General features: G+C 39.0%; 1 protein-coding gene across 7 annotated transcripts in view; it reads right to left on the reverse strand.

Annotated features, from left to right (window-relative positions):
- Window positions 1-24,644, reverse strand: part of rapgef6 (Rap guanine nucleotide exchange factor (GEF) 6) — a 170,698-nt gene that overhangs the window by 41,420 nt on the left and 104,634 nt on the right. For all 7 annotated transcript variants that reach the window (XM_088088061.1, XM_088088063.1, XM_088088062.1 and 4 more), the window contains 8 exons: window positions 19,229-19,360; window positions 11,945-12,125; window positions 9,326-9,462; window positions 6,786-6,944; window positions 5,361-5,513; window positions 3,798-3,962; window positions 1,271-1,378; window positions 728-931 (listed from right to left, as the gene is read on the reverse strand). In XM_088088061.1, the coding sequence (XP_087944187.1) occupies window positions 728-931; window positions 1,271-1,378; window positions 3,798-3,962; window positions 5,361-5,513; window positions 6,786-6,944; window positions 9,326-9,462; window positions 11,945-12,125; window positions 19,229-19,360 (1,239 nt within the window). The remainder of the gene's footprint in view (window positions 1-727; window positions 932-1,270; window positions 1,379-3,797; window positions 3,963-5,360; window positions 5,514-6,785; window positions 6,945-9,325; window positions 9,463-11,944; window positions 12,126-19,228; window positions 19,361-24,644) is intronic.

Raw genomic sequence — 24,644 nt, forward strand, 5'->3', positions numbered from 1 at the left:
GAATTCCCTTTTAGATTAGCCTTGACGAAAATCTGAAACACATCACTTATTATCACATATTCTGGTTTGCTTGACATGATATTATTCTTGACTCAGCAGTGGCTCCAGTCCTCTTAAAATTACACTGAAAAGAGAAGTGTGCCTTGCAGTGTGACTGCTGGGTAGCTTGATTGTAACACTGTTGTTTCATGTCACCTTTAGAAGAGATGAGCAGTTTGCAATGGTTAAAAATAAAAAAGAGGCAGTCAGTCAGGCAGTGTGTTACATATGGCAATATGGATTTTTTTAAAACCATAAATAAGAAAGCAGCTGACCTGCATCAAATAGTTTAGAGTAGGAACATAAATACAGATCATGATTTTTTGAGGACAGTCAAGAGAGATCTTTAAAGAAAAAGTGCTTTTGATCAAAATTTGGTAGACAGATTATGTGTTCCCCTTGTTTTTTACAGGTTTTCTTAAGCCACACCTTTACGGAGTGCACTAATGAACTGCCTTTTTAATGTTTTTCAAGCTTGAACTTCCAGATGAGTCATCGAATGAAATTTGGAGATTGATCCCAAAGCCAATTCAGTGGCTACTTTTAAATGCACACTAATAATCCACAATTATTGTATTTATGACAATACTGTGAATTTGATACTACATGATGCTGTGAACACCATGCTTCAGTGTAAGCAGGCGACGAGGGATCCCTGGTTTACACTCTGTACTTTACATTCACTCACCTGATCCCCCCGTTTGAGTCCGGCTTCTGCCGCCTTGCTCCCTACTTCCACTGACTCAACAAAGATGCCAAATCCTCTCTCGCTGCCGCCCTGCACACTGAAGTAGAGCGGCGACTCTCTGGACGCCTTCTGCAGAGTGATCTGTCTCCACTTCGCCTTGGCTGCACACGCAATGTTTAGCAGCCGCAAATGGCCCTTCATTTTCTGACGAGGAGGAAAAAAATGGAAAAATGATGAGCCTGATGAGTCCTGCATTTAGTACCCTTTGTTTCCTGAGGTGTGCTATGTAGTTTTGGATGAAAACAACAATTATCTGCAAATGCTTAGAGTTGATTTAAAACCATTTTTTGCTTTTACATGAAAATATAAAAACACTAACAGTAACTCTGAACTGATCTGAGTGACTATTCTGATAAGACATGGACAGCAGGTATGTCTTTGGGGAGTATTAAAATTGAAGTTGAACCAACTGAATTGAGTAAAAGTGACTTAATAAAAGATGAACAGAAGTAAACAGTAATTTTAGGTGTCTGTTGATCTTACCGTGGTTTCTAGATGTTTCTCAAAGTCCTCCAGGAAGTGTGTCATGGCAGGGTCACCCTCAAAGTCATTGAAGTGGTTGTTAACCCACAGCAGCACTATTCTCGTTACCTGTGAGACACAATGAGAGCTTTATTCAGTGGAGCCACAAAAACTGTACGTCTTTTTTCACAGTTCCTGTCACAATTTATTTTCACACTCCACGCTCATGCTCTATTTAAGTATGAGAAGCTTTGACAAAATATTTGTTCAGAGAACTTGCAGAATGCTTATGCTGTATGTATTGGGTCAGAGGTCCCATTTAACTACTTTGCAAAACCTTAAAGCTGGTAGTTGCTCAGGGACACTGTCAACATGAGTGCACTCATCATTTCTCGCTGTGTTACCATGCTGTCAAAAACTGATCAGAGTTAAATCAGAGTTAAACATCTATCAAATATATAAAATGGCCAAAAGAGTTAACAAGAACTTTAATGGCTGCCAAACTGTTGCTCAACAAAATGCACCCCTAATTGTCAGATTTTTGTTTTTATTCAGTCTAATTACAGATCTGTCTTTATCTATTGAAAAAAATCCTTTAGTAGCTAGTACTGTAAAACATGGGAAACAGCAGGGAGGCTAAATAATGTGCACTGCAGAGATAAAGTTGTTTAACCACTGGTTCCAAAGCAAAGGCAACTTGTAAACAATTAATTCTGCAGTTTTACATTGGTGGCAACCTTGTTTTAACCTTTGCAAAAGATCAGAACGGCAACCAGTACATCACACAGAGCATCAATCAATCAATGTCCACTTTCCACTCCGTCTTATGTTTCTCACGCCGCCTCTTCCCCTCTTTTTCTACATTCTGTTACTTTCTCTCTGCTCGTTCTGTACAGGATTAGATCCTGTTTAACGGAGCTGAAGATTATAAGCCTGAATGACAACCACATAAAGACTATTGACAGTACAAGACTAATCTTAGGTTAAAGTGGTTATGGACAACGGGAGTGTCAGGCATGAACAAATCATGGCTGAGTTCAAGGACAGCTGAGCTGGCTGAACTCGTATCGATCTGCATGTGAGCGGCACAACAATTTCCATCGACATGCATAAATACAAAACATTAGGGGAGTGCTGAGCGGAGCATAAGCACCATTATTTAAAACTGCACACTTAAAAATAGTGCAGAATGGATGAATATATACAGATTAAACTTAGTATGCATTCTCTCTACAGCTGCTCTGCAACACTTTACACTCTACACAGAAACACCTTAATATTCCCATCTGTGCCAACCAGCCCACTTGACCTTTCAGGTCCTCACTTAACTCAAAAGACAAACACAATATTGCATATTCTTTGAAACATTAACCCGCATAGTGTACAAACACACCCATAACTACCAAAAGTAGCTGCCCCAACCCAGTCTCACTCGCAGCTCTTTATATGCCAAAGTTTGGTCAGTGGCCCTGGGTGTCAGACACCGATGAACTGGGAACCTTTTAGCGGCAGTATGAGACACACTTGGTGATGGCATTTTTTTTTGTCGCTCCGGGCAACAACTGTAGTATAAAGAGCAAGATGGCTAGCATAGGGTGGCTGGTTGGGAAGGTGGATGGGTCAAACAAACTCTAGACCTTTATTTGGGAGCCTACTTTTTGTGGCTAACAACCTAGTGTGCTGGAATGTGTTGAATACATTCAATAATAAGTTTAAGCAGCGTGCACATCCAAAAGTGATAAAAACTAGGTGCTGGCCTTCTTTACTTTTGGACAAAAACCCATGGATAGATGGCAAGTTGCAGGATGAGTGTTATACTGTGTTTTACAAATCATAGGATATACATGCAGACTGAGTGAAAACATTCCTGTTTGCGATCAGTATCATGATTATCCTAACTATTATTTTATGAATATTTTATAAAATCACACAAGCTGAACAGTACAACCATATCTGTAAATATTAACAGCAATTAATCATATGACAATTTTCAATAACACATCTAGCAATGAGATTTTCTTATGAAACTATCTGTTTATAGATGAGTGAATCTTTACATATTTAAGCTATTTAACCTTTACAGACTTACAAGATATATATTAGAAAAACTGAAACTGAAAAGCATGTGACATAGTGAATGTATTTAATTTAATTTTTATTAATTTACCTGTTTATTCATCCTCTCCTTTTTCTGTTTTGCAACTGGAGTTTCACTTATTACTGTCCCCTAACCATGAATGTATTTTCTTGCATCAAATGCACAACTGCAATGCACTGTGAAAGATACAGACCTCTGCATTGACCATCGTTGTTCACTCGCTCCCTAAGCCCTCAGAGGGTCGATCAGTTTAGTTCAGTTTTTCAGAAAATTGAAACGGCACTTATAAGGGCGGCTGGGATTTTCCCGAGGGCAAGTGCCGAAGGGAAGTGAACGAGGCATGTCGAACAGCAAGTGAAATACAGTTTGACACCAAGGGCCACTGAACAAGTGTCGGTATTTTAAAAGTTAAACGTGAGAATAAGGTCACTGCCCACACACACAACTCACCGTGTCCCGCAGGCTGTCCACATGGAACCACTCCAGCAGTTTCTTGCCAACCTCCATGGGATTTGACAGAAAGGTTCTGTAGGTTAGCAGGAAGTCCTCGATGTAGGTGGGGTCCACCACCGATGGTTCTTCCACCAGGTGCATGATCAAACGCTCCGGGGTTCCCTAGGGTGACAATTATATACACAAACATAAGGCTACATGAAGAAGAAATATACAGCACACACTCATAAATACACATGTAAGAGAGCAGAAATGACACAAGGGCATGCATATCTATACGGACACTTGCACACACACACACACACACACACACACACACACACACACACACACACACACAATCATGCAAATGCATGCACACACATTGAAGCAAGCAGGCACAGGAGTACACGTACACACCAATCTGAATAAATTATGTCAATATAAATCATAAAAGTGACAAGGACATAAGTTGTAAAGATGCAGCTATTGAACTGAGCTGTCAGTCACCCATCAATAAAGCACGCGCACACACACACAAACACACACATACTCGCACGCACACACATGCACACAGAATAGGTCAGGCTTTTGTTATCAATGTATCACGTTTTCTAAATTTATATAATAACAAATCTAAATTCTAACAAATCTATATCTTACATCTATCTTTCATTGATAAGTAGCAGATACAAAGTCAAGGACACACACTCTTGTGGTTTCAGCTAGTTTGTTAATGTCAACAGAGCAGGGTTGGTTTCTGGGGGAAATGCTTCATTTTACAGGGAACAGAAACTAGAAAGGCATCCACTTTTGTCTGACACAAAAAGAACAAAGCCAAAAACAGAAGCGGAAATGCTAACACTTGTGAATTGACTCATCTCCACTGGATATGTTCTGGAGCCAAAAGCCTTACTCGGAGCGGTGGCCAAGAGAATCTTTAAGGCCCATTATCCGATCAATACCTGGCTGCCTCTGGAGGCTTGAGGAAAAGGATCAAAAGACCTTGGAGCGCACCACAATGTAGCACACAAGAAAATGCTCCAGCAAACACTAATAGTGCTAACGGTGCCTCTAAACGATCACCTAACAACAGCGAGCAGCTGCATTGATGTTTTTGCAAGATACTGTATGGACGGCATAATAATTTAGTACTCAAATCAATCCAAGGCATGTCAGTGTATTTAGAACGTAATAATGAACCATAAGGGTGACTTCCTGATTTATGAGGTTAGTCATGTAAACCTGAGTTATGCATCAGATTAATCATGTTAATTATTTTGCGGTTTACAGCTCAACCAAACCTTTAACCTCCCTGCTGCCCTTTCCTGTCTCATCGTATTTAGAATATGTTCATGAAGAAGATTTAAAAGTTACACAATAACACAAACTTAATAACTGACAAAGTGGCAGTAGACCAGCAGCTCTGGTGTTCAGCGAGCTAAAATTAGCTTTTTGTCAAAGGAGTATCAGTAAACTGATATAGACTTTTTTGGGTGGGACTTTTTTAGGTGGCTTAAATACATTTTCTTACTGTCCCGTCCATAGCAGTTCTTTGGTTAGCGTAAGTAATTTACTGACCTTGATGACAATATGTCCCTTCCTGGTTCCACTACGGTCAAGCTCCCGGTGCTCCTTCACCATCACTATCTCCCCCTCCTCCTCCACCTTGTGCGTGTTCTTCTCCACATGGTTGAGGATGCGCCAGTAGTCCTCTTGAGCGATGCATACGAACTGGTCATGGATGACATGGGGAAAGCGGGTGAACTTATAGTAGAGCAAAACACTGCTTGGCACCACTGTCGGGTACTCAAACAACAGCAGAGTGGAAGCATGAAGACGGGCAGAGAGAGGCATGGGAGGGATGGACGGATGAAGAAGAAAAGTCCAAGAACACTATTCCTTCCTTAGGCTCAATATAAGTACCTATGGTTGTCCAAAATCCTCTCAACTAGCCATTTTGCAGTAGCATCCTGGACTTCAATTTGATGCTGGAGCTAAACTAACTTTCCAATATATCACCCTAAACAGAAAGTGCCCAGACATGACTCTTATGACACAACCCTGCAGTTTGTTACTCGCTGTGCTTCTCTTGACTAAATCATCAGTTTCTGCATTTGCCTCGCAAAACCCAACTTCTGCAACTTCCTGAGTATCTGAAGACAGGAAATGATGCGTGCAGTGGAGGAACTGAGCATTGTGGACAGAGGGGCTGGGACCACAAATACACGCTAGGCTTCTTTGACCTTTGTGAACCCATTAACATCACATCCAAGCTCTATATCAGGTCTGGCTTCTTATAAAAAACCTGCATGACAATTTGTAAACACGTCTGAGAAATGCACCACTACACAAAAGTGTATAATAAGGCCTGTGGCTTAATTTACAACCAAGATTCTATATTTCAAAGGCATACAAAAAGTAATGCAATCATAATTTTTCAAATGTCAGTTTTCATATTAAATGAAAGAAAGGAAAAAATGTTGGTCTGTTGCAAACCTCTCACCTATGGTGTAAGAAAGAAGAAATTAAGAGAATCTAACTTTGTGATTCTTGCACTGTGACACACATTTTACATGATTAAGTAAAGCAGTGCAACATTAAAAAAGAAATACACACTTCACACAAATTAACTAAAAAAATATGTAACGGTGAATGCAAAATATACAAAGAACATTCAGAATAATATCTAATAAAACAGGAAGATCAGAATCAATATGTAATTTTCAATGCATGACTGTTCTGGTAACATTGGCAATATAAGATACTCTTGCTTAATGAATAAACTCAATGTCTTGTCGACATCTTGTCTTAGTCTGCCATGCGGCAGTGCAAGCAAAGATATTTGTTTTGAGGTAAACTGAAATGCTCATATTATGTTTCTTAACTATAACCACAGGCTGTCACAAAATTATTTTATTAGAGCTCAGACTGAAGCTGTGATTGCACGATTGTAATTAATGTCTTAGAGCGAGCAGCTCCACAGTCATTTAATGATTTCTGTACCTGGCAGTCGTCCCCCTTGGTGCGGACTTCTCCCATCATGTATTGTTTGTCCAGTGAGGGTGAGATGCCAAAACTGTTGCCCATACAAAAAGTCTCCACTCTTCCCTCTGAATGGCTGATCTCCACTGCCCCGTTCAGGATAACGTACCAGAGATCCAGCTGCACAGAGACACATAAACGTGATATCTTCAAAATCATCAACCATAAACAGCTAAATCAACATACTGTACAACCATGTGTACTTAATAAACTGTAGTGGTGAAATTACCATAATGTAGTTACAGGGTATTTGATACAACTGGGGTTGGCACACAACCAACAACAGTCTTTGTTTGACTGTGTACTAGCAAAAATCATTGTTTCATTCTACAAGACTCACCACTGACATAACTTGACAAGGTTTTATCTTAAAGGAATACGTCACTTCCCCAATAACCATTTGTACTGTATATCAATGACTCATCCCATGTTTTGTTACATTTGTGGAAAAAAAACTTTGTTTTCCTCTCATGCCTCCAAGGTGAATGAAGAATCCTCAAAACTGTTGATGAATTGAAGTCATAGGCGACAATGTTTAACATCAGAAAAACTGTATCAACACATGGTTGAATTGGAGAAGCTAAAGTAATCGTGAGTTTTCCTATTGGTAAATGCAGATCGCTTTGACCTCAGTTTTTCGATTCTTTGCTCACGGTAAAGGCATGAAAAACCGTGTTTTCTTTACAAATTCACTGTAACACAGGCTGAGTAACTGATATACAAATGATCATTTGGGGTGTGAAGTATTCCTTTAAATCATTTCAAACAACACACTAGATTAACTAGTAATGTAATAAATGTTTTTGGAAGGATTTGGAAGTAACAGCACTATCCAAGAAACAGACCGATGCCACTGCACAAGAATGGCAGTTAAAATGGCTATGTTTTTTACTAACTGACATTTATTATAATGTGAGCATAATGTGCGTTGTGTGAGGTATGAGTATGAGTGGCGAAGAGGCATTGTGTCTCGAGTGGTGGCTTTTGAAAAGGAAACGCTGGCAGGCATAATATAACCAGCCATTTATCCCGGGTGTGAGCGGATGGAGGGAAGGCGAACGAGCCCCCGGCTCCCTGCGCAGCCATAACTGATGTTTCCTCCTCATTGCCTTTTCATTCTCTCAGTGTTTCTCACCCTGCAAATCTCCAATTCTCTCAACGCTTCTCTGTTTCTCTGCAATGATGAAATGGTAATAAGTAAGGTGAGGTAAGGTAATCAGCCACATACAGTATATACTGAACACAAAAGTCCTTGAGAGGCTATTTTCATAAAGTGTGCATAAATCTAACACCTTGTATATACTATGAATTCATATCTTGAATATTTATGGCAGCCTGCAAAGCTGGGTAAACTATTATTTTTCAAGTTCTTTTTCTTTCAAAAAAATGGTAAGTAAAGAATTTTCTCCTCCTTTCTGTCCTCCAAAGCACTTCACCTGTCTTTTTATTTCTGTTACACCACTTTAGACTCTTTATATTTTCCATTTCCTCCCTACACTTAGCCAACTTGTATTCATTGTGAGAGGAGACAAGTGCTTCTCTTTGACCTTCAACACCAGTCCACAGAGAGACGCACCGAGTGGAGGAAACCTGTCCATCAACTGACTCCACACAGACAGTATGGAGGCACACATACCTATATGACGCACATGTATATGTGTGTGTATGATTTGTCCTGCTGACGTGGATTCCTTTCCTCCCTGGAGCTCTGCATCTTGCAGTTCATTGCCATTTATCACCCTGTCGCTTCTAATGCCACTGTGTGTAACCAAACAGCCATGACAGAGCTCCCGTTTCTCAGGCATGTAACTTAATTAATTAGCTGTGTAGTAGCTCAGGTGATTGACGGGGCCTTTACTCTGCAGTGACTTTGCCCATACCAGTTTCTGTATAAGAATTAGCTCTGAATGGATTGGACGATGGTGAGGATCTGTGTGTCTGTGGATACAGAAACATGTCAACACCTGTATTTGCCCTTTCAAAAATTATTGTGTTGTTTCATGTAACTTTGTGTGTGCTTTGTATGCTTTTTAAAAATTAATTCTTTCTTTGTGTGTGTTTTTGTGAGCTTTTTTGAAAGGTTATGAAACTGTTTTGCAGGCCATGGAAAGACAAATTTAACATCTTTTACTTGTAATTATTTTAATGATCTAATTAAAAATCTGCAAATGTTTTTCATTTCTGACTGAATAAAGGCAAACACCAGTTTAACTGTTAAGGAAATAGCGTAATAAATTCACAAAGATGTAATAAAACAAACAAAACATATTTTGCATATCATAATTACCCTCTTAGTGATTAATCTAAGTGAGAGATGCTGCAAAAGAGGCACCGTAACATGCAGTAATAAGAATAATTATTTTTTCATAAGCAATATTCTTAATAAACTCTTAAAGTATTAAATTTAGAACATTAATTTCAAAGCTTTTACAGGGCTCTTTTACTGTAACTGCGAGGCACTTCTGTTCGCACATTTCTGTGTGCAATTAGTTAATTCATACCTCTTGTTTGTCTTGCAGTATGACTGTGCCGGCCTGTTCCACCACCTCGAACACCATGACGCTACACAAGTCTCTCCGCACAGACATGGTCATGTTGGCAAAGGCAGGCAGCTGGTGCATGAACTCCAGTAGTTGCTCTATTTAAAAGAGAGACGAAAGCAGCTGAATAGATCAGAAAAACTTGTGAAATGTATAAAGAGCATATATTAATTTTACTTGTGTATCTAAAGCAAAGCAAATGCTTCTCAGATGTTCGAGTAAAACACTCATTGATCTTTTTCCACTGACAAAGAAGCATTTCTAAAACTAACTATGGACTTTTAAATGGTCCCCACTTAAAGCAAACCCTTCTCACACACATCACAAGGACTTATGTCAACTCAAGCACAAAGAAAAATCATTTTGCAGAATGTTAATATTGTGGTCTCAAGGCTTTGGAATAAACCATCAGTACTCTTGCAAAACACTGTGACTGTTTTTCATCTTATATACAACTTTTTTCCCCTTACAAATCTGACAACCTGGACCCAAATTAAACATTACAATAATGTACACACACAGATCAAAGTTCAACTTAATTGCCTTCATCCAATAACGCCACTGTTATGATCAGGAGCAGTGAATACTATCAGTGCTTATGATTTTCATGCCTGAATGAGAAATTTTCACACCGTGTTCCCTCCCTACAGATCTACTTCCTCTGCACTTTGGCTGAGAGCAGAGTGACCTAGCTCCAACCTGCACACTGTGCAGCCTGGCTAAGCAGCTCTCTTATATTCCCCCTGCTGTTATCGCCTCATTCGTTTCCTCTCTTTTTCCTTACCTTACTCTTTTAAAAAAAAGAAAAAATCTGGCTTTAACAGTCACGGTATTTTAAGTAATTCTTAGTTTTTTTAAACAATTTGAAGTGCCAGATGGTTGGAAGTTCGCCAGATGAGCAAAAAACACATAATCGCAAAGTTTAGATTCAATTTAGTACATGTTGATTACTATGATTGGAGACTGTCCTGATGTGGACAGCTAAGCATAATTGCTTCTCTTCCTAACTGACAGGGAGAAAGAGAGCAAGAGGAAGAAGCTGTCCTAACCTGCACTGTGCAGCAACAAACATGCTTGACGACGTGTTGCTTGTATGAAAAAAATTGCTAGCTTGGCATTATTTTGGCAGATCTTTGTGCACAGCAAACCTAATTTCAGGGGAACAGCAAACCATTGCTTAGGCTTTCTCACTTTTTCATACTCCATCTGCCAGAGTTCAATCGCTCACTGTATGTTTGAGGTGTAAAGCTACACTGGGCAAGGTTGTACGTAAAACAAACAAAAGGATTAAAGACAACACTTATCAGCTTCTCATCAGACTCAAGGTTTGACTACAGTGACCTTGCAAAATGAACCAACAACGAGCTATTAATCAGGCACTAAGGGTATCTTTATGAGTTATAGGGTTGTAATCCCATTTTCAATATTTCGATGGCAATATTCAAGACTGATTAAAGCAGCAGTTCCTAACCATGTTGGCGTGCGACCCCTCAAAACTAAGCTATGTCTTAATGCCCCCCCTCGTGAGTTTGCATATGTTCAGACATTGTGAGCAGTTTAACCGAAGAGTAGTTTTTTTCTCCAAGTTAGTTTCATTTGAATACTTTTTAGAAGCAAGAAAGGGTGCAATTATTTAGGCAAAAGATAGATTAAATTCAGAAAAAATAAACCTCGTTTTGCATAGCAGAAATTACTTTTTCTGCTTCACTAGTCTTTTAAGCACTTTGTTACCCCTAAGATTTATCAAACAATCCTCTGGGTGGGTTCTGACCCTGAGGTTGAGGTTATAACCCTTAAAAATATCTCTGCCCATTTATTAAGGAAATGATGGGAGACAGTAACTGAGCTGATAAACTAAAATGTAATAAAAGCACATCATAATAAAAATCAATTTGAATACTGAGTAACAGGCTTCTGGGAAATGATGTGCTCCACATTTAGCTATTACTGGTGCTGTCAGACTGAATGTTTAATATTTGCAAAACTAAACTCAGGTGAACTTAATAATGAAGATCTGTAGATCTATTTATTAATATTTTTCAGATACTATGTGAGCCAAGTATGAAACTTGGATAAACATTCCCCTGAACTCCTTCATCTCTTCCTTCTGAATGAGCTGCGTGTGACCACTGAGTGTTGAAGGCCATGAGAAGGCCAACCTCCCAGCAGGCACGCAGCAGGCCAGGGCTTTACAACTCCTCTCAGCTCTCTGATGTGGTCACCTTCTCCTCTAGGACCCCACTGGGTCCCACTAATGAGGTTGTTTCTCTGATTACCTGCTTAAAAATACACACTGGAAGGGCACCCATGTTTCGAGACCACTGTGAGGGGTCTTTGTGCATCTCCTCTGTGCTCACTGAATGATAGATGATGAGCGTGAGGGCTGTATGTCGAGAACATGACATTTAAAAATAGCAACCGACAGCCCTCAAGTGCATCAAGTGACGTGCAGGGGCATACTGTGTAAGTGCCTCATTTCATTAAAAGTGAGTCCATTTAATAAAAATGTGAGGTGTTCTACATTTTACAATTCTAAATACCATTTAAAGTGAACACAAAGAGACAGAAAAACAGACTCACCAATGTCATCGTCGTTGCGGTCTGCTGGGTCTTTTTCCAGACACTCTCGGACCAGGTCTCGGCCCAGGAGGGTATCTGACGCTCTCTCCAGGTCCTCATCCTCCTCCTCCTCTTCCTCACTGTCCACTGCAGCCTCTGGAAGTCCAGACAGGTCCACATCTCCCAGCTCGCTCTCTGTGGCCTGCAGCAAAGACAGAGAAGTCAGCGCAGTGGTTGGTAACAGCAGGAAGAAGGAAGGAAGACGTCTGTGGTCACTCAACTTAAGAACAAAGTATTGTATGTATTATGCCGTGTATTAACAGTGCACCAGAACACGGAGGCTCATGCACACCTTTAATAACTTGTAGACAGGTGCATAGGAGAAAACTGTCCATTGGTGAAGAGAAGAGAATTCCAGCACACTCTATTCCTTGCAATATACTTTATTTAAGTATACAACATTTTTGGTCCTCAGACCTTCATCAGGTGAAGTGTTTTTAACAATGAAAAACCACATCTTATAGATTTTCAGAAAACAGTAATTTCAAATTGGGTTTCATTTTACTTAGGACGGAAGGATGAAAGACTATCTAAGGCTACCATTCCAGTAATAATGTGACATAGAAATAAATATTGTAGCAGTGATGTGTACCATCACTACATGGATCACAAGCCTTGAAACACCACTCTATTCAGTGTCACGCAGCACAATATTGGGATATGGTAGAGATTTGATTCAAAGCACATTTAAATGAGTTGAAATGAGTATTCAGTACCATTACACTAGATTAAAGACGCTGGAATATAGTGTTCAGTTTTGCTAAATTACAAAAGGGTCATAAGATTTATTAAAGTGCATGGATTTTATTATTAAGTATCTCAATCTGTATATAAACTTATATCTTAATTGTACCCTTTTCAAAAAAAAATTGTATTGCTGCTTAGCCTAGTAGTTTTGATGAGCTATACAAACTTGTTAATTTTTTTTCTATTGATATTCAATAGGTGAAGTATCTTCATGAGGCATTTTGGCTATGAATCCCTCCTGCACAATGTCATCACTGTAGCCCTGTAAAGCCCTGTAAAAGCTTTGAAATTTTTAAATCCTTACTTTTTTATGTTTGTGTTTATGTGCAAAAAAGCTAAACAGAACAAGACAGAGCAATCTTACATAAATGTAAAATGGATCCCAATTGGAAGTGATAATCTTATTTAATAAATATTGATTTGTTTCAGTTTCAGACAACTAGTCAGGTTTTGGGAAAAAAAAGTCAGAGTGAAGTGATGGACAATGAAATCTGACACACCAAAAAAATAAAAAAAAATAAATCTTGAGCTATTAAATATTCCCCAAACTTTACAGCTCTATTCCATTCACCCTTTATTTAATGAGGATTTTCAGTGATTTACACAAAACTTGAGGAATAACCTTGAATTGAGCAGCTGTACCTGTGACCCTGAGCTAAAACCCTGACACAAAGTCCCCAAATAGCAAACAGAGGCAAACAGCCAAATATTTAAATCCAGCAGCAATAATTCATATTTAACCATATTTCCCCAGTGCGGGACAGACAGATGGTTGGCAGAGTGTGGCTCTAAAGGGGCAAAGGGGCTTTTGGGTCGGGTGGGAACTGAACCATCAACCCAGAGGTGGAAAGAGGAGCTCCCAGTGGTGGTGGCAGCATTGCGTGCCATCTGTTAGCTCTTGCAGGTAGGCCTGAAAACAAAGAGAACCGTCTGGCAAAACTGAGCCTAGTTTTTACCTCAGTTTTAGTCTATTCCTAAAATAAATCTTTAATTATATATCTAATTATTTTTAGACAGATACTGGACTTCTCCTCCAGCATTTAGTATCTTTAATGAGTAAAAATATAAGCAGGAAGGTAAGAAAGTTATTCACTGTATTGATTCATGGTTTACTATCATAAGGCTGTTTAAAGAGACCACAGGTAGTAACTTATATTGATCCAGAGACCAACATGACTGAAAAATATTTTGGTTTTCCTTAGCTCAGTGTAAAGAACTAATATACACAAATTTTGGTGTGGTGTTGCAGATTTCAAAGATGAGAAGTTTTCAGTCATTTTCATTTGTAAATCAATGTGTCATTTCCCCCTTTATTGTATTTTATTTGGATGTCACTGGTCAACAAGTGTTGCTCTCCAATCACTTTATTTCAGTTTTGTTGTGTATTTGTGTGTGTGTGTGTGTTTGTCTGTGTGCGTGCGCCAAATATTTCCATATCGATATTGTGTCAATATTGTAGGGTTGACTTTTAATGCTTTGCCAAATACTAACCTGAGATCTTTCAAAAAATAATCACCATTACTGTGGATATAATGACAATGTGGGAAAGCTAGAGCAGTCTCACAATCATATCACTTTACTATAACGCAGCCTTTAAAACCAGGAAAAGACAATACTTCAAAATCCAAAATCTCAAAGTCTTATATCATCGTACTGGTATAATATTATAATATTAACCAGTACTACATATACTTCATTGTTGTGGAATAAAGAGCAAATCTAAAAGTCAAAGACGGTCCAGGGACACTATCCTGTTGACACAAGTATACCTACACTGGTAGTTGATTTAAAATAGCAGATTAGATATATTGTGACATTAGGTGTTGGGGCTGATGGGAAAAAGTTCATTTCCTGCCCTACACATTACTGCACAGATGGACTCCCTCACCAACAATGCAATCAACTTCTAGGGTTCTATGGAGATTTGGTACCTGGCCAATGGGTTTTATAGGTTCCTCTGGAGGCAAGGGGATTAAGCTAACAGTCCATGCTGAGTTCAGGCACAGGTTCACTCTTGTTTTCATAAATTAGTTTGGACAAGCTTTTTAGAGGACTTCTAAAGAACACCAGCTACTCAGCTCTGTCCTATACTAGGTACATTTTATCTGGCCTATAAGACACAAAGAGACAAGCAAGGAAAAATAGTTTTCTGTCCAAAACCAAATGTGAATCCTGATTTTGTTTTCTTTATGTCACCAGTAATAAATGGCAAATATAATAAAATAGAGATGTAATGTTTTAATGATTGGATCTTGTGAAGGAGGATGCACAGCCTTTCTGTGTGGAACTGCATAACAAAAGCAGCTAAAGTAAATCCCATGCAGGGATAAATACTCCATACGTTTCAACGTGCTGCACGCTCAAACCAAATGTCTCAACAACAGCTTGCCCCATAAGTTATTCTGCAGTGTAAAAAAATGTTTCTTTTGCTCCACCTGTGATTTATGAGAAATCTGTCTCATGTACTCATCAGGCCAACACTGCTCAAAAAGAGAAAGGCCAAAAGTGCAGTAGTGTTTTTATAGTTCCCAACAAGAACAAGAACTCCATATTGTCAGATAGAGGCTGTTATAGAGGTTGTTAAAATCCTGCAGAGAGGGTGGCCTTCAATTTACAACTTTGCTAAAAAATGGAGAAAATAGAATCTGGAGACAACGGCCCGCCTTTCCTCTCGCCCTCTGCCACTGACATATCTTTCAGTGCTTTTGAGAGCCAAGTTCATTCAGAATGCAGGATGTGCCCTTTCAGTCCAATTCCCCTGGTCTCAGACTGAGTTTGAGCAAGGAGGACATTTCCTAGAGACGAGGGACATCAGATCTGCCCAAGAACCCCCACATTTTGCAGTTCTGTGACAGAATGGCAAAGACGTAAGAAAGAAAAAATGAGGGGGGAATGCACAGAGGTTCAGGATATTGCCAAGAGATGAAAGAGAAGAGGGAAAAGTGGAGAAAAGAATAGTGTGAACTGGGAGGAACAGAGAATAATAGAAGAATGGAAGTTGACTGACAGGAGAGAGAGATGTAAAGAAAGAAAAGGGCAGATGGGAGGAATATGAGAAGTAAGAACAGCAGGAGGCAGAGAAGTTTGAAAAGTTGGGGAAGACGGAGTTAAGTGAACGACTGTGGACAAGGTAAGAGAGAGAAAAAAAAGAGCGTGAGAGGGAGAAAACCATAACAAAAACAGTCTGTTCCACTGACAGCTGAGGACCACAGCTGACTGGCGGGTCAGCGCTCTTAGACAGCTGTAAACAAACACAGAGCTGGGTCAGCGACAAGCTGATGGGATCACATCCATGTGATACATATCTAATCTCAGGATGAAGAGATCAGGTCTCCATGTTAAACGTCTGACCCAGGTTGACCTGACTTAAATCAATCTGCAAACACGCAGACAGGCAGAGGAGAGAGGACAGGTTGTGGCAGATAAGAACGCTAAAATATATGAATTATGTCATTTTAGTCTGTTTTCTAATGAGAGCGCAGGTGAAATTCTGTTGACACTGACTAATGGATCCCATTATTCATCAGCTCTTTGTGCTATTGCTTTTGAGGTTTATGTTATTCCTTGTCTCTTATCTAACTAAACTGCACCACTACAAGCCCCTGAGACAATGAAGGATTTTTAGTGAGGATCTGTGAGCTCGTGTTTTATTTGCACTGGCAGGAACGTCTGGGCTTCCTCCCGTTTAAACAGATGTCCAGCTGCCCAGATCCTGGTCAGGCCAATCACAACAGTTTATCTGATATAAATCAGGTTTAATACAATGACTGACAACTTACAAAATGTTCACACTTCATGCAAAATATGTGATGAAGTCTTTTTAGGCACAATACGTGAACAAGCATAAATCCAGCTTAATAAAGAGGGGTGTCATTGTGGCATTTTCAAAAACAACCAATATGGCTGCAGCTAATGTGGAACTTTTTGTTGATTTTTTAAAATTATAATAACAAAAACTGCAACATATATAAACTGTATAAAACTGCACACATATTAATGTTACACCATCGCAGCTCACCTCTACATGCTGCAGTCTGTTTACGTTTGTCTGTAACTGAGGAATGTCACGTTTTATTGGTCTGACTAGTTGTGGGTATATCTAACTGCCTCCAGATCTATGGCCATTGATAACGTCCCATTGTAATCAAAATGAACTGTGAGGATTCTGGCAATGTCAAGCGACAAAAAGACTGCACAGGTTATACATAAGAAAAGTGTTTGTTTGGGCTCATCTAAAATGTATTTTAAGGGTCTCCTGTCTTAAGACGCAAAAAACTGCAAAGGAAATGGAAATGTATGCAATTAACTGCTGCAACTAATGTGTCATTGCTGACTGAAAACTGCTGTGTAGAAAATAGTACTTTAAACGTAATGTCTGGGAAAGCAGAAAGCAAAGTAAATTGTTTTATCAAACAGGAGGAGGAGAGGGAAAGTAAAGCTGGTCAAAACAATGAGTCAGAGAGACAGAGGAAGAATCATCAACCACAATAATGAGGGTAAACTTTCCTACATCTTGGAAGAAAACAGCAAAACACTAAAACACTCTTGGCTGAAAAAAAAATGTATAGTATATAAATTTGCCAAAAGTTCTACTTTGCTCAGCTATTTTGTAATAGTGTATTCATATTCTTCTGGACTTTATTGTTTAAGTGTATTTGCTGTGAGTGAAATAAAACTTATATACTAAGATGTTAGCATTGTTAGGATTCTCCACTGATATAAACCTGCTCACTTGTTTTGTGGCCAGCAATGCCCATTCTTCATATAAACTCATTAATTTGTATCTAGCTTATTAGCTTATATCTAATGGACCTCACCAGTTCCACTGATGAATGCTAACAATGCTAACAAGCTTGTGTCAAATGGGAAGCCCTCGCAACTAATACACAAACATGTATAAAGGAAACTAAAATACCGCAGCACCCTGTGAAGAGGAGACAAGGCTGAAAGGCAATATAAAAAGGTTCTTGGGTTTATTACAAGTTTCTGTGTAAAGAGGGGAGATTAGGGGAGCTGAGGGATTAATATGATGGGATGACAGCCTTGTCATGGACCCTTTTATGGATTATTGATTCATTGCCATTTAAATTCCCTACACTCAAGAGAGGTATTTCACTCCAACGCACACTGAGCTACTGAATGCTCAGAAATGTCACAAAAGGTGAGGCTGATACAAGACAAACAAGTAAAAAATAAAAACCTCCTGGTCAGGAAATCATACTTTAGTGCATTTAACATTTTACACTTTGTGCATTAAGCTGAGTGACTGCCATTAATGCATCTGCAGAGATAGCATCCCGGTTTGCTGACATTTAAAGCAAGCGTCACCTAGGAGCACGAGGGTCAGAACTGCACAGCTATGAAAACAGGTTTTAAATGAATTAATTTAGATTTAAAAGGACACAATCAACATTTTTTAAATGTCTACATGATTCCAGTGCTTCCATTACATGAGTTTGTGTGTTTGCTTTTTTTTGGATGATATCTATCTTTATGTTGTGCCAAAAAATGGGGGGACTGTAAAAAAATGTGACATTTCCTGATGTACAACATCTCCTAAAGTTGCCCCATGCTCAAGGATTCCTGACATTCCCGTTTAAATCGAGCATAGTCTGACATCATCTGCATAAATCATGTACACGAGATGTCATGCTCTCTCAATTCCCCTACCAATCTTCACAGCCTACTTATACCTGTGGAGGCAGCCCAAAGGAATACCTGCTAAATGACTGTCATAAACCCAGCTAGACTGACAGATGGTACAGCTTCTATACCTTTAGCACAGGGGCTTGAAAGGTTACATTCATTTCCTGTATGTGACCTTTCATCCGCAGCAAGAAGTACAGAGAAAGACGAATCACCAGGATGCACAACTGATGCACAATAATTAGTGAGAGGGAGGGTTGACAGATATGCTACAGGTAGACAGAACTGGAGCAAATCAAGCTGGGGAGACTCCACCATCAGTAAAACACTTTTGCCACAGACCAGATGTTGTCACAGTGTGGTGGTGGATGGGCTACAATAGACAGTAGGGGTTTGTCATTGGGTTGGACAGGTTTCATAATTTTTGTATACAAAGTAATAATGGTGGCAGGGAAGAGACATATGTTACTTTTCATTCATCAATTATTTTTTTTTAACCAACAGTACAAGCAAGTGGATACCCTAAAAGCTTGATTCTAAGAGTATCAGCTGAGTCTGAATTCTCTAAATTTTACATTATACTGATGTTGAACTTCTCATAATAAAATATGATCTTAAAATATGTAACCGTAAGGCAAAGTAAAAGGAAAAATGTTCAAACTTTGATAGTAGACAAAAAAAAAGTAGGTTTCTGAGAACTGAAGCTTAAGAAGATCATCAATGTGTCATTATTTCGTCTAATTATGTATACACCACCAAACTGTATAGATGTGTGTACATCATGTTGGTGCAGACTGAAAAGAAACTCAAAAGAAAAGAAAAAGTGGTTCCAACTGTTACTTAAGTACCCACCTGGTAAATATCTGATAGGCTGCTACTCCCAGAGTCGCTGGCAATGCTGCATCCTGATTGGCTAGGGGGCATGTGCATCACCTGCTGATGGGCGTGGTCTGTCAGGTGCATCTTATTGAGGTCAGCAGGAAGCTGTTCAGACAGACAGGAAGTAGCAGACAGAGACAGAAAGAGAAAAATGGAGAAGAAAGTGGATATGAGTTCAACAGAACCAAAAAATACAAGCTTGCTAACACACACACACACACACATACAAACACACACACAGAGCTGTTTCATCAGCCTGAAAGCCAGAGCTGCTTTGGCTCTGTTTAACATGTTAAACTCCAAGACAATTAACATGAAGAGGATGGAGCTTAAGACACTTCAGACAGCTTTAAATATTGATCCTGGGCTGGAGGTTGATATCATTTCTGATTTCCTCATGATTTCAGATGAGGGTTGGCTGGTTTTATATTTTATGAGTATCTTTTATTAAATGATGAAACTGTAAATTCTGTCAGTCCCTGCCTCATTTAGATGGTTGGGACAGCTTACATGTGCTATGTGTGGACACTGAATGGAAAAACATGCATACAAGATCACACAGACTCACTTCGAGCCACTTCCATAGACAGAAATATATTTACTCTAACCCAAACAAACAAAGAAATTAACACACATGAAAACACACCTCCACTGTCATATCTAAACAAGCAAATACATCAAGCTGGCCACAAGCAAAATGAATTCCTCACACAAATCTGTTCACGGCCGGTCAGTTTATTTACTTCAGGATAAGAAGACAATTTGCACAAGACAAAGTTTGAGCATCAACACAAACAAAAATCATTTGTTTCTATTTTGTTATCACTTCTCCCGAAGATTGCACTCTTCAAAATCCAAATTGCTAAGAGCCCTTTCTCAAATAAACCCCTCAGATCCAGAATGAGACAGAGTTGTCAGTCAAGCAGCCAACTGACTTTAAAAAATGTGTGTGGAGGAGCTTTTCCTGAAAGAGCACAACTTGTGAACTTTCAGGCAGAAACTGCCACAGAGACGTAAAAGCTGTGAAACAGGTCATCAGATCAATACATAACCTTTAAACTATACCGTCACACAACTTTCCAGCATGTATTAAACTTAGAATCACTGCATACAGCAACAGACTGACCAAATATAACCTAATTAATGTCATGATAACTATTTCCAGTTTAAATGATGAGGCAAGATTGCAGATTGAGATTGCAACAAAAAGAGGCTAAATTTTGAAAAAAAAATGTGCGCAATCTGCTTGGGCTCAGCTGGTTTTGTTGTGTGTACAAAGTTGGTGGATCACTGATACTCTACTGTAGTTGGTTGCAAAGATGTTAGACTTATTTGTTTTAATGTGTTACAGTGAATTGAAAAAAAAAAGAATAAAAGAAGGAGAAGGAGGCTGGGTTTGAATGCTTCAGGACCACAGAGATTATCTACTGCTGTGAAGTTCTGTTGTCAAAACCATGAATTTATCGATAAATATCTATGCTAAGCATTGAAATGGTTTCAATGCTCAATAATACTGTGTTTTTGTTATGATTACAGTGAATCTGCTGTTCTCTCTTTGTTATATTTATCTGTAATTGAAAATGTTTAATTTCATGACCCCAATGTTAGTTTTTCCCTGTTATCAAAATAGATCATTTATCAAAGTTAGAAATTCCACTTTAATAACAACACTGCAGTGAAGTGATTATATTTGTGTGCATCCTAAGTACAATTATTCAATTCCTTTTAAGTTCAGGCTGAAGCACTGTAACAACTGACAGCAAGGAAACACATTTTCATTGCCAGCTTGCGTGCCACTAAAACAAATCAACATGTCCTGGTGTGATGCCCCATCTCCTCTTAATTAACAAACTGATTTACACCATTAATTACTTGCCACTTAATAAGTTAATCAATAGTATTACCATTAGAGAGATTTACAAAACAATACCCAAATAAACAGCACAATAAACCTTAGTAGTAATGTTGTAAGACAAAACACAAAATCCACAATAAAAACAGCTCTAACAAAAACAGTGTTAGCCTGACTGAAGTCTTACTAGAGCAGAGAGCGGCCCCTTGGAAGTCTCAAATATACAACTGAAAGATGCAAAAGCCCTGCAAAGCTGGACACACACAACAGTCAGAGGCGCCTTCATCTGTGTGTGTGCAAGCAGGTCAACCAAAGGTCAATTCCAGGTTGGACTGCCTCTGCTGCAAACAATTTCTTGAGACTGCATGAGGAGGTTAAAATGGGATTGCCTGCAGGTGGACAGATACACTTGGTGCCTCTCTGTTCTAGAAGAAAGCTGAGCTCAAGTCTTACCAGTTTGGATCGGGGCAGTGTGAGTGAAGATGTTCTCCTGCGACACCGCACAAACCTACAGTACACCTCCTCCATCGACACATCAGACAGCGCTCGCCAACCAAACAAACACATAAACGCTTAAAATGCTCACACCGACAGTTGCAAACGCAAAGCCAAACCAAGCTGAAACTGAAGCTCGGATGCTAGCTGAGGCTGCGAGGAACCACGGTGCCAACATGCAATATTAAAAACATTGAGTCTGGGGGTGCTGCCCCCTCAGTACTCTCTTCTAATAGGCCTGTTGTGCTGTACGACCCCATTGGCACTTAACCCCCCCCACTCCTGTGTTTCCAAACCCACAGGGAAACACAGTGTCAAGGGGTGGAGTTTAAGATGTTCAATGTTTTGCTCTTAATGTGCAGCATATTAAATACACACACTCAGTTTAATTAATTCATATACACTGGATTTCCAAACCAATAGAGATCCAATAAAATACATAAAAGTCATATTCACTATAGTGAATGTAAGTGTTTAGTGTATAGTGTATAGTGAATAAGTGTTTTACGGTTACGATTGCTTTTCTGATAGTCCAAATTTTAAAAAGTGTGCATTACGTTATGCCCTAAAAACACTCAACTATCAGGAGGGTGTTCTCATTATTTAAGTCCATTTCTACAGTCCTGGATGACATAGGCGCTTTAATTTCTGTTCATTTGTACCCGGTCGCCTCTTCACTGACCAAGAAATGCACTCAAGCCTGTAAGATGTAATATGTGGAGCTACACGCTGCAGTGAAAGCAAAAGCAATTCAAGGATTGACTTCTTATGGGTGCACTGATTATTTATTTACGTTATCAGCTGGCATTAAACTTTACAGCACATTTTGCCTTGACCAAGCACCGGCTATGGGAGGAAATCAGCATTATTAAGTTGTAATCCATTCACTTGAGATGTATCTGGACTAATTATAGGGCTATATATATGACTTTTCTAGTCCTTATTTTGGCAGAATATCACTGATTTGCTCACATATACGAATACGCTCCACTCTAAAAGTTTGGCATATAAAAACATAAGCATAAATGCTGCTTGCTATCTTTCTTTCTTTCTTTGTACCTTCAGGGTCCCTCTTTATCTTTCTCTATCACTCACATATTTCATTGATAATGATGCTATTAGCAAACAGTACGATTCTTGATTTAAAATGTACAACTGCGACATTCACACGCACATACTGACTCACAGATGTCTGGCATTAGTTTTAATGTGACCGAGGGAGTATTTAAGTGAAATCCATTTCCCATTAAGTGCGGCAGTGTAATGAATTGTGTGTTTCACTTATTGAACTGCAGGCAACACCTAATCCTGCACTGTTATCGACTGAATCACACACATATACACAAGTAGAGTTCTCTACACTCATCCCTCCTGATGCTTGCTGTTGACCAATTCTCCTGAGCTTTTACTGCCAGTTTGTTTTGTTCGTGTGTGAAAAAGAAAAAGAGGGGAGGAGGACAGAGAGTGATTGCTGATTTCATCACAGGTAAATAAATATCGATTCCTGTTTGATGGAGCAGTTATAAGTCAGTGGTGATGAAGCTGCCACCCTGCATCCATTTGATACATTTACCCGAATCCACATACATAGAGACAGAAATGAATGTGTCAAACTGCTGAGTCGATCAGGACTCACACTCACACAAAGCAACACCCTAAAGAGGATGCAGAAAGGCCAAAAAACTTGATTGAACAGTCAGACCTTTATGTCATCAAAAACTCTGGAAATCCAGCAGCAACATTTCTTTTGGCTATGAGTTGCTGATATTCTGTAACTCAAGTGCTGCTATGAGAAGAAGTGATTAAAGGAAGCAGGGTTTAGAAGGTAATGGAAAAGTTTGACATTTTGGGAAATACACTTAAGCCCTTTCAGACATATAAAATGTTACACTGATGGCTCCATCTAGCTGTTCAAGTATTGGCTTTTTGTCATTCAGACAGGTGGTGACTTTTACATTAATGCTTGTAACGGCTTCAATCAGATATGACGGCACATTAATGAAAAGAGCCCCGTGCGAGTGCAACATTTGGCACCTGGAGAGGCAGCGAAGAGAGAAGAATGTTGAGTTTAAAATGTTATAATAACAAAGGACGGAGAGTGTTTCCTGTTCTCTTACAGGCTGCTTCACTAATGGATTTAAAAAATATTTCAAAACATTCTTACTTTGCTCGATTTATTACCTAACTAGATGAGAGACTTCATGCATGTGCAGGTTTTAACTTGGGGCTGCACAATTAACAGAATATTAATCAAGATCAGGGTGGCTTCCCACAATTTAATGAACACGATTGACTACAATATTGATCTTTCAAATACATGCTCCACTCATAGAAAACTTTGCTGCAAAAAGTTTTGGTGTAATTTTATTCATAGATTGCTTTTAGGAGATGCACTGACGTCAGGTGAAGATGAACCTATTTTAAGTCTTATTTTGATGCAAAGATTAGTGCATTAGTAAGAATGTAGCAAAAAAACAAAACAGCACTCTGTTCATTTTAATGTGAAAAAGCAAAAAATATTGATTTCCCTAAAAAACATAAACAATCCTGATAAATCATCATGATTTCAGAACTGATCACAATAATCACAATAATAATTTTGGCCATAATCGTACTAGCTTACTTTAATGTGTGTTGTTTTTTTTGCATATAGACAATTTTTACTTGCCACGATACAAATTGTTTTATTTATCAACTAACAACAAAGACTGAAGTTAACTGTCCTGAAAAATGACCTTGCTTAGCTGTCTCACTTCTAAAACTTACAGCAAAATGCATAATACCTATCTGGAACTTTGCCCACATCTCTTAATGCCACCAAACTGAACTCATGTTTGTCTAGAATAATGAAAATGCTTGCTTGCACTTTGATGTGTTAAATTCCTTTTTACCAAATGTCCAAAGTGAGCTGCTAGATTTTCTAGCTCGACGTGGCATTTAATTGCCCTGGGCAATCCGCATTGTTGAGCACCGATAGGATTACATTTAGATAAGAGACATGAAGTCCCTATAAAGTGTGTTTTCGTGGTACTAAGAAATGAA

Source organism: Plectropomus leopardus, chromosome 15 (assembly GCF_026936395.1).
Source record: "Plectropomus leopardus strain MGB_pleo_1.0 chromosome 15, ASM2693639v1, whole genome shotgun sequence".
NCBI lineage: Eukaryota > Metazoa > Chordata > Actinopteri > Perciformes > Serranidae > Plectropomus > Plectropomus leopardus.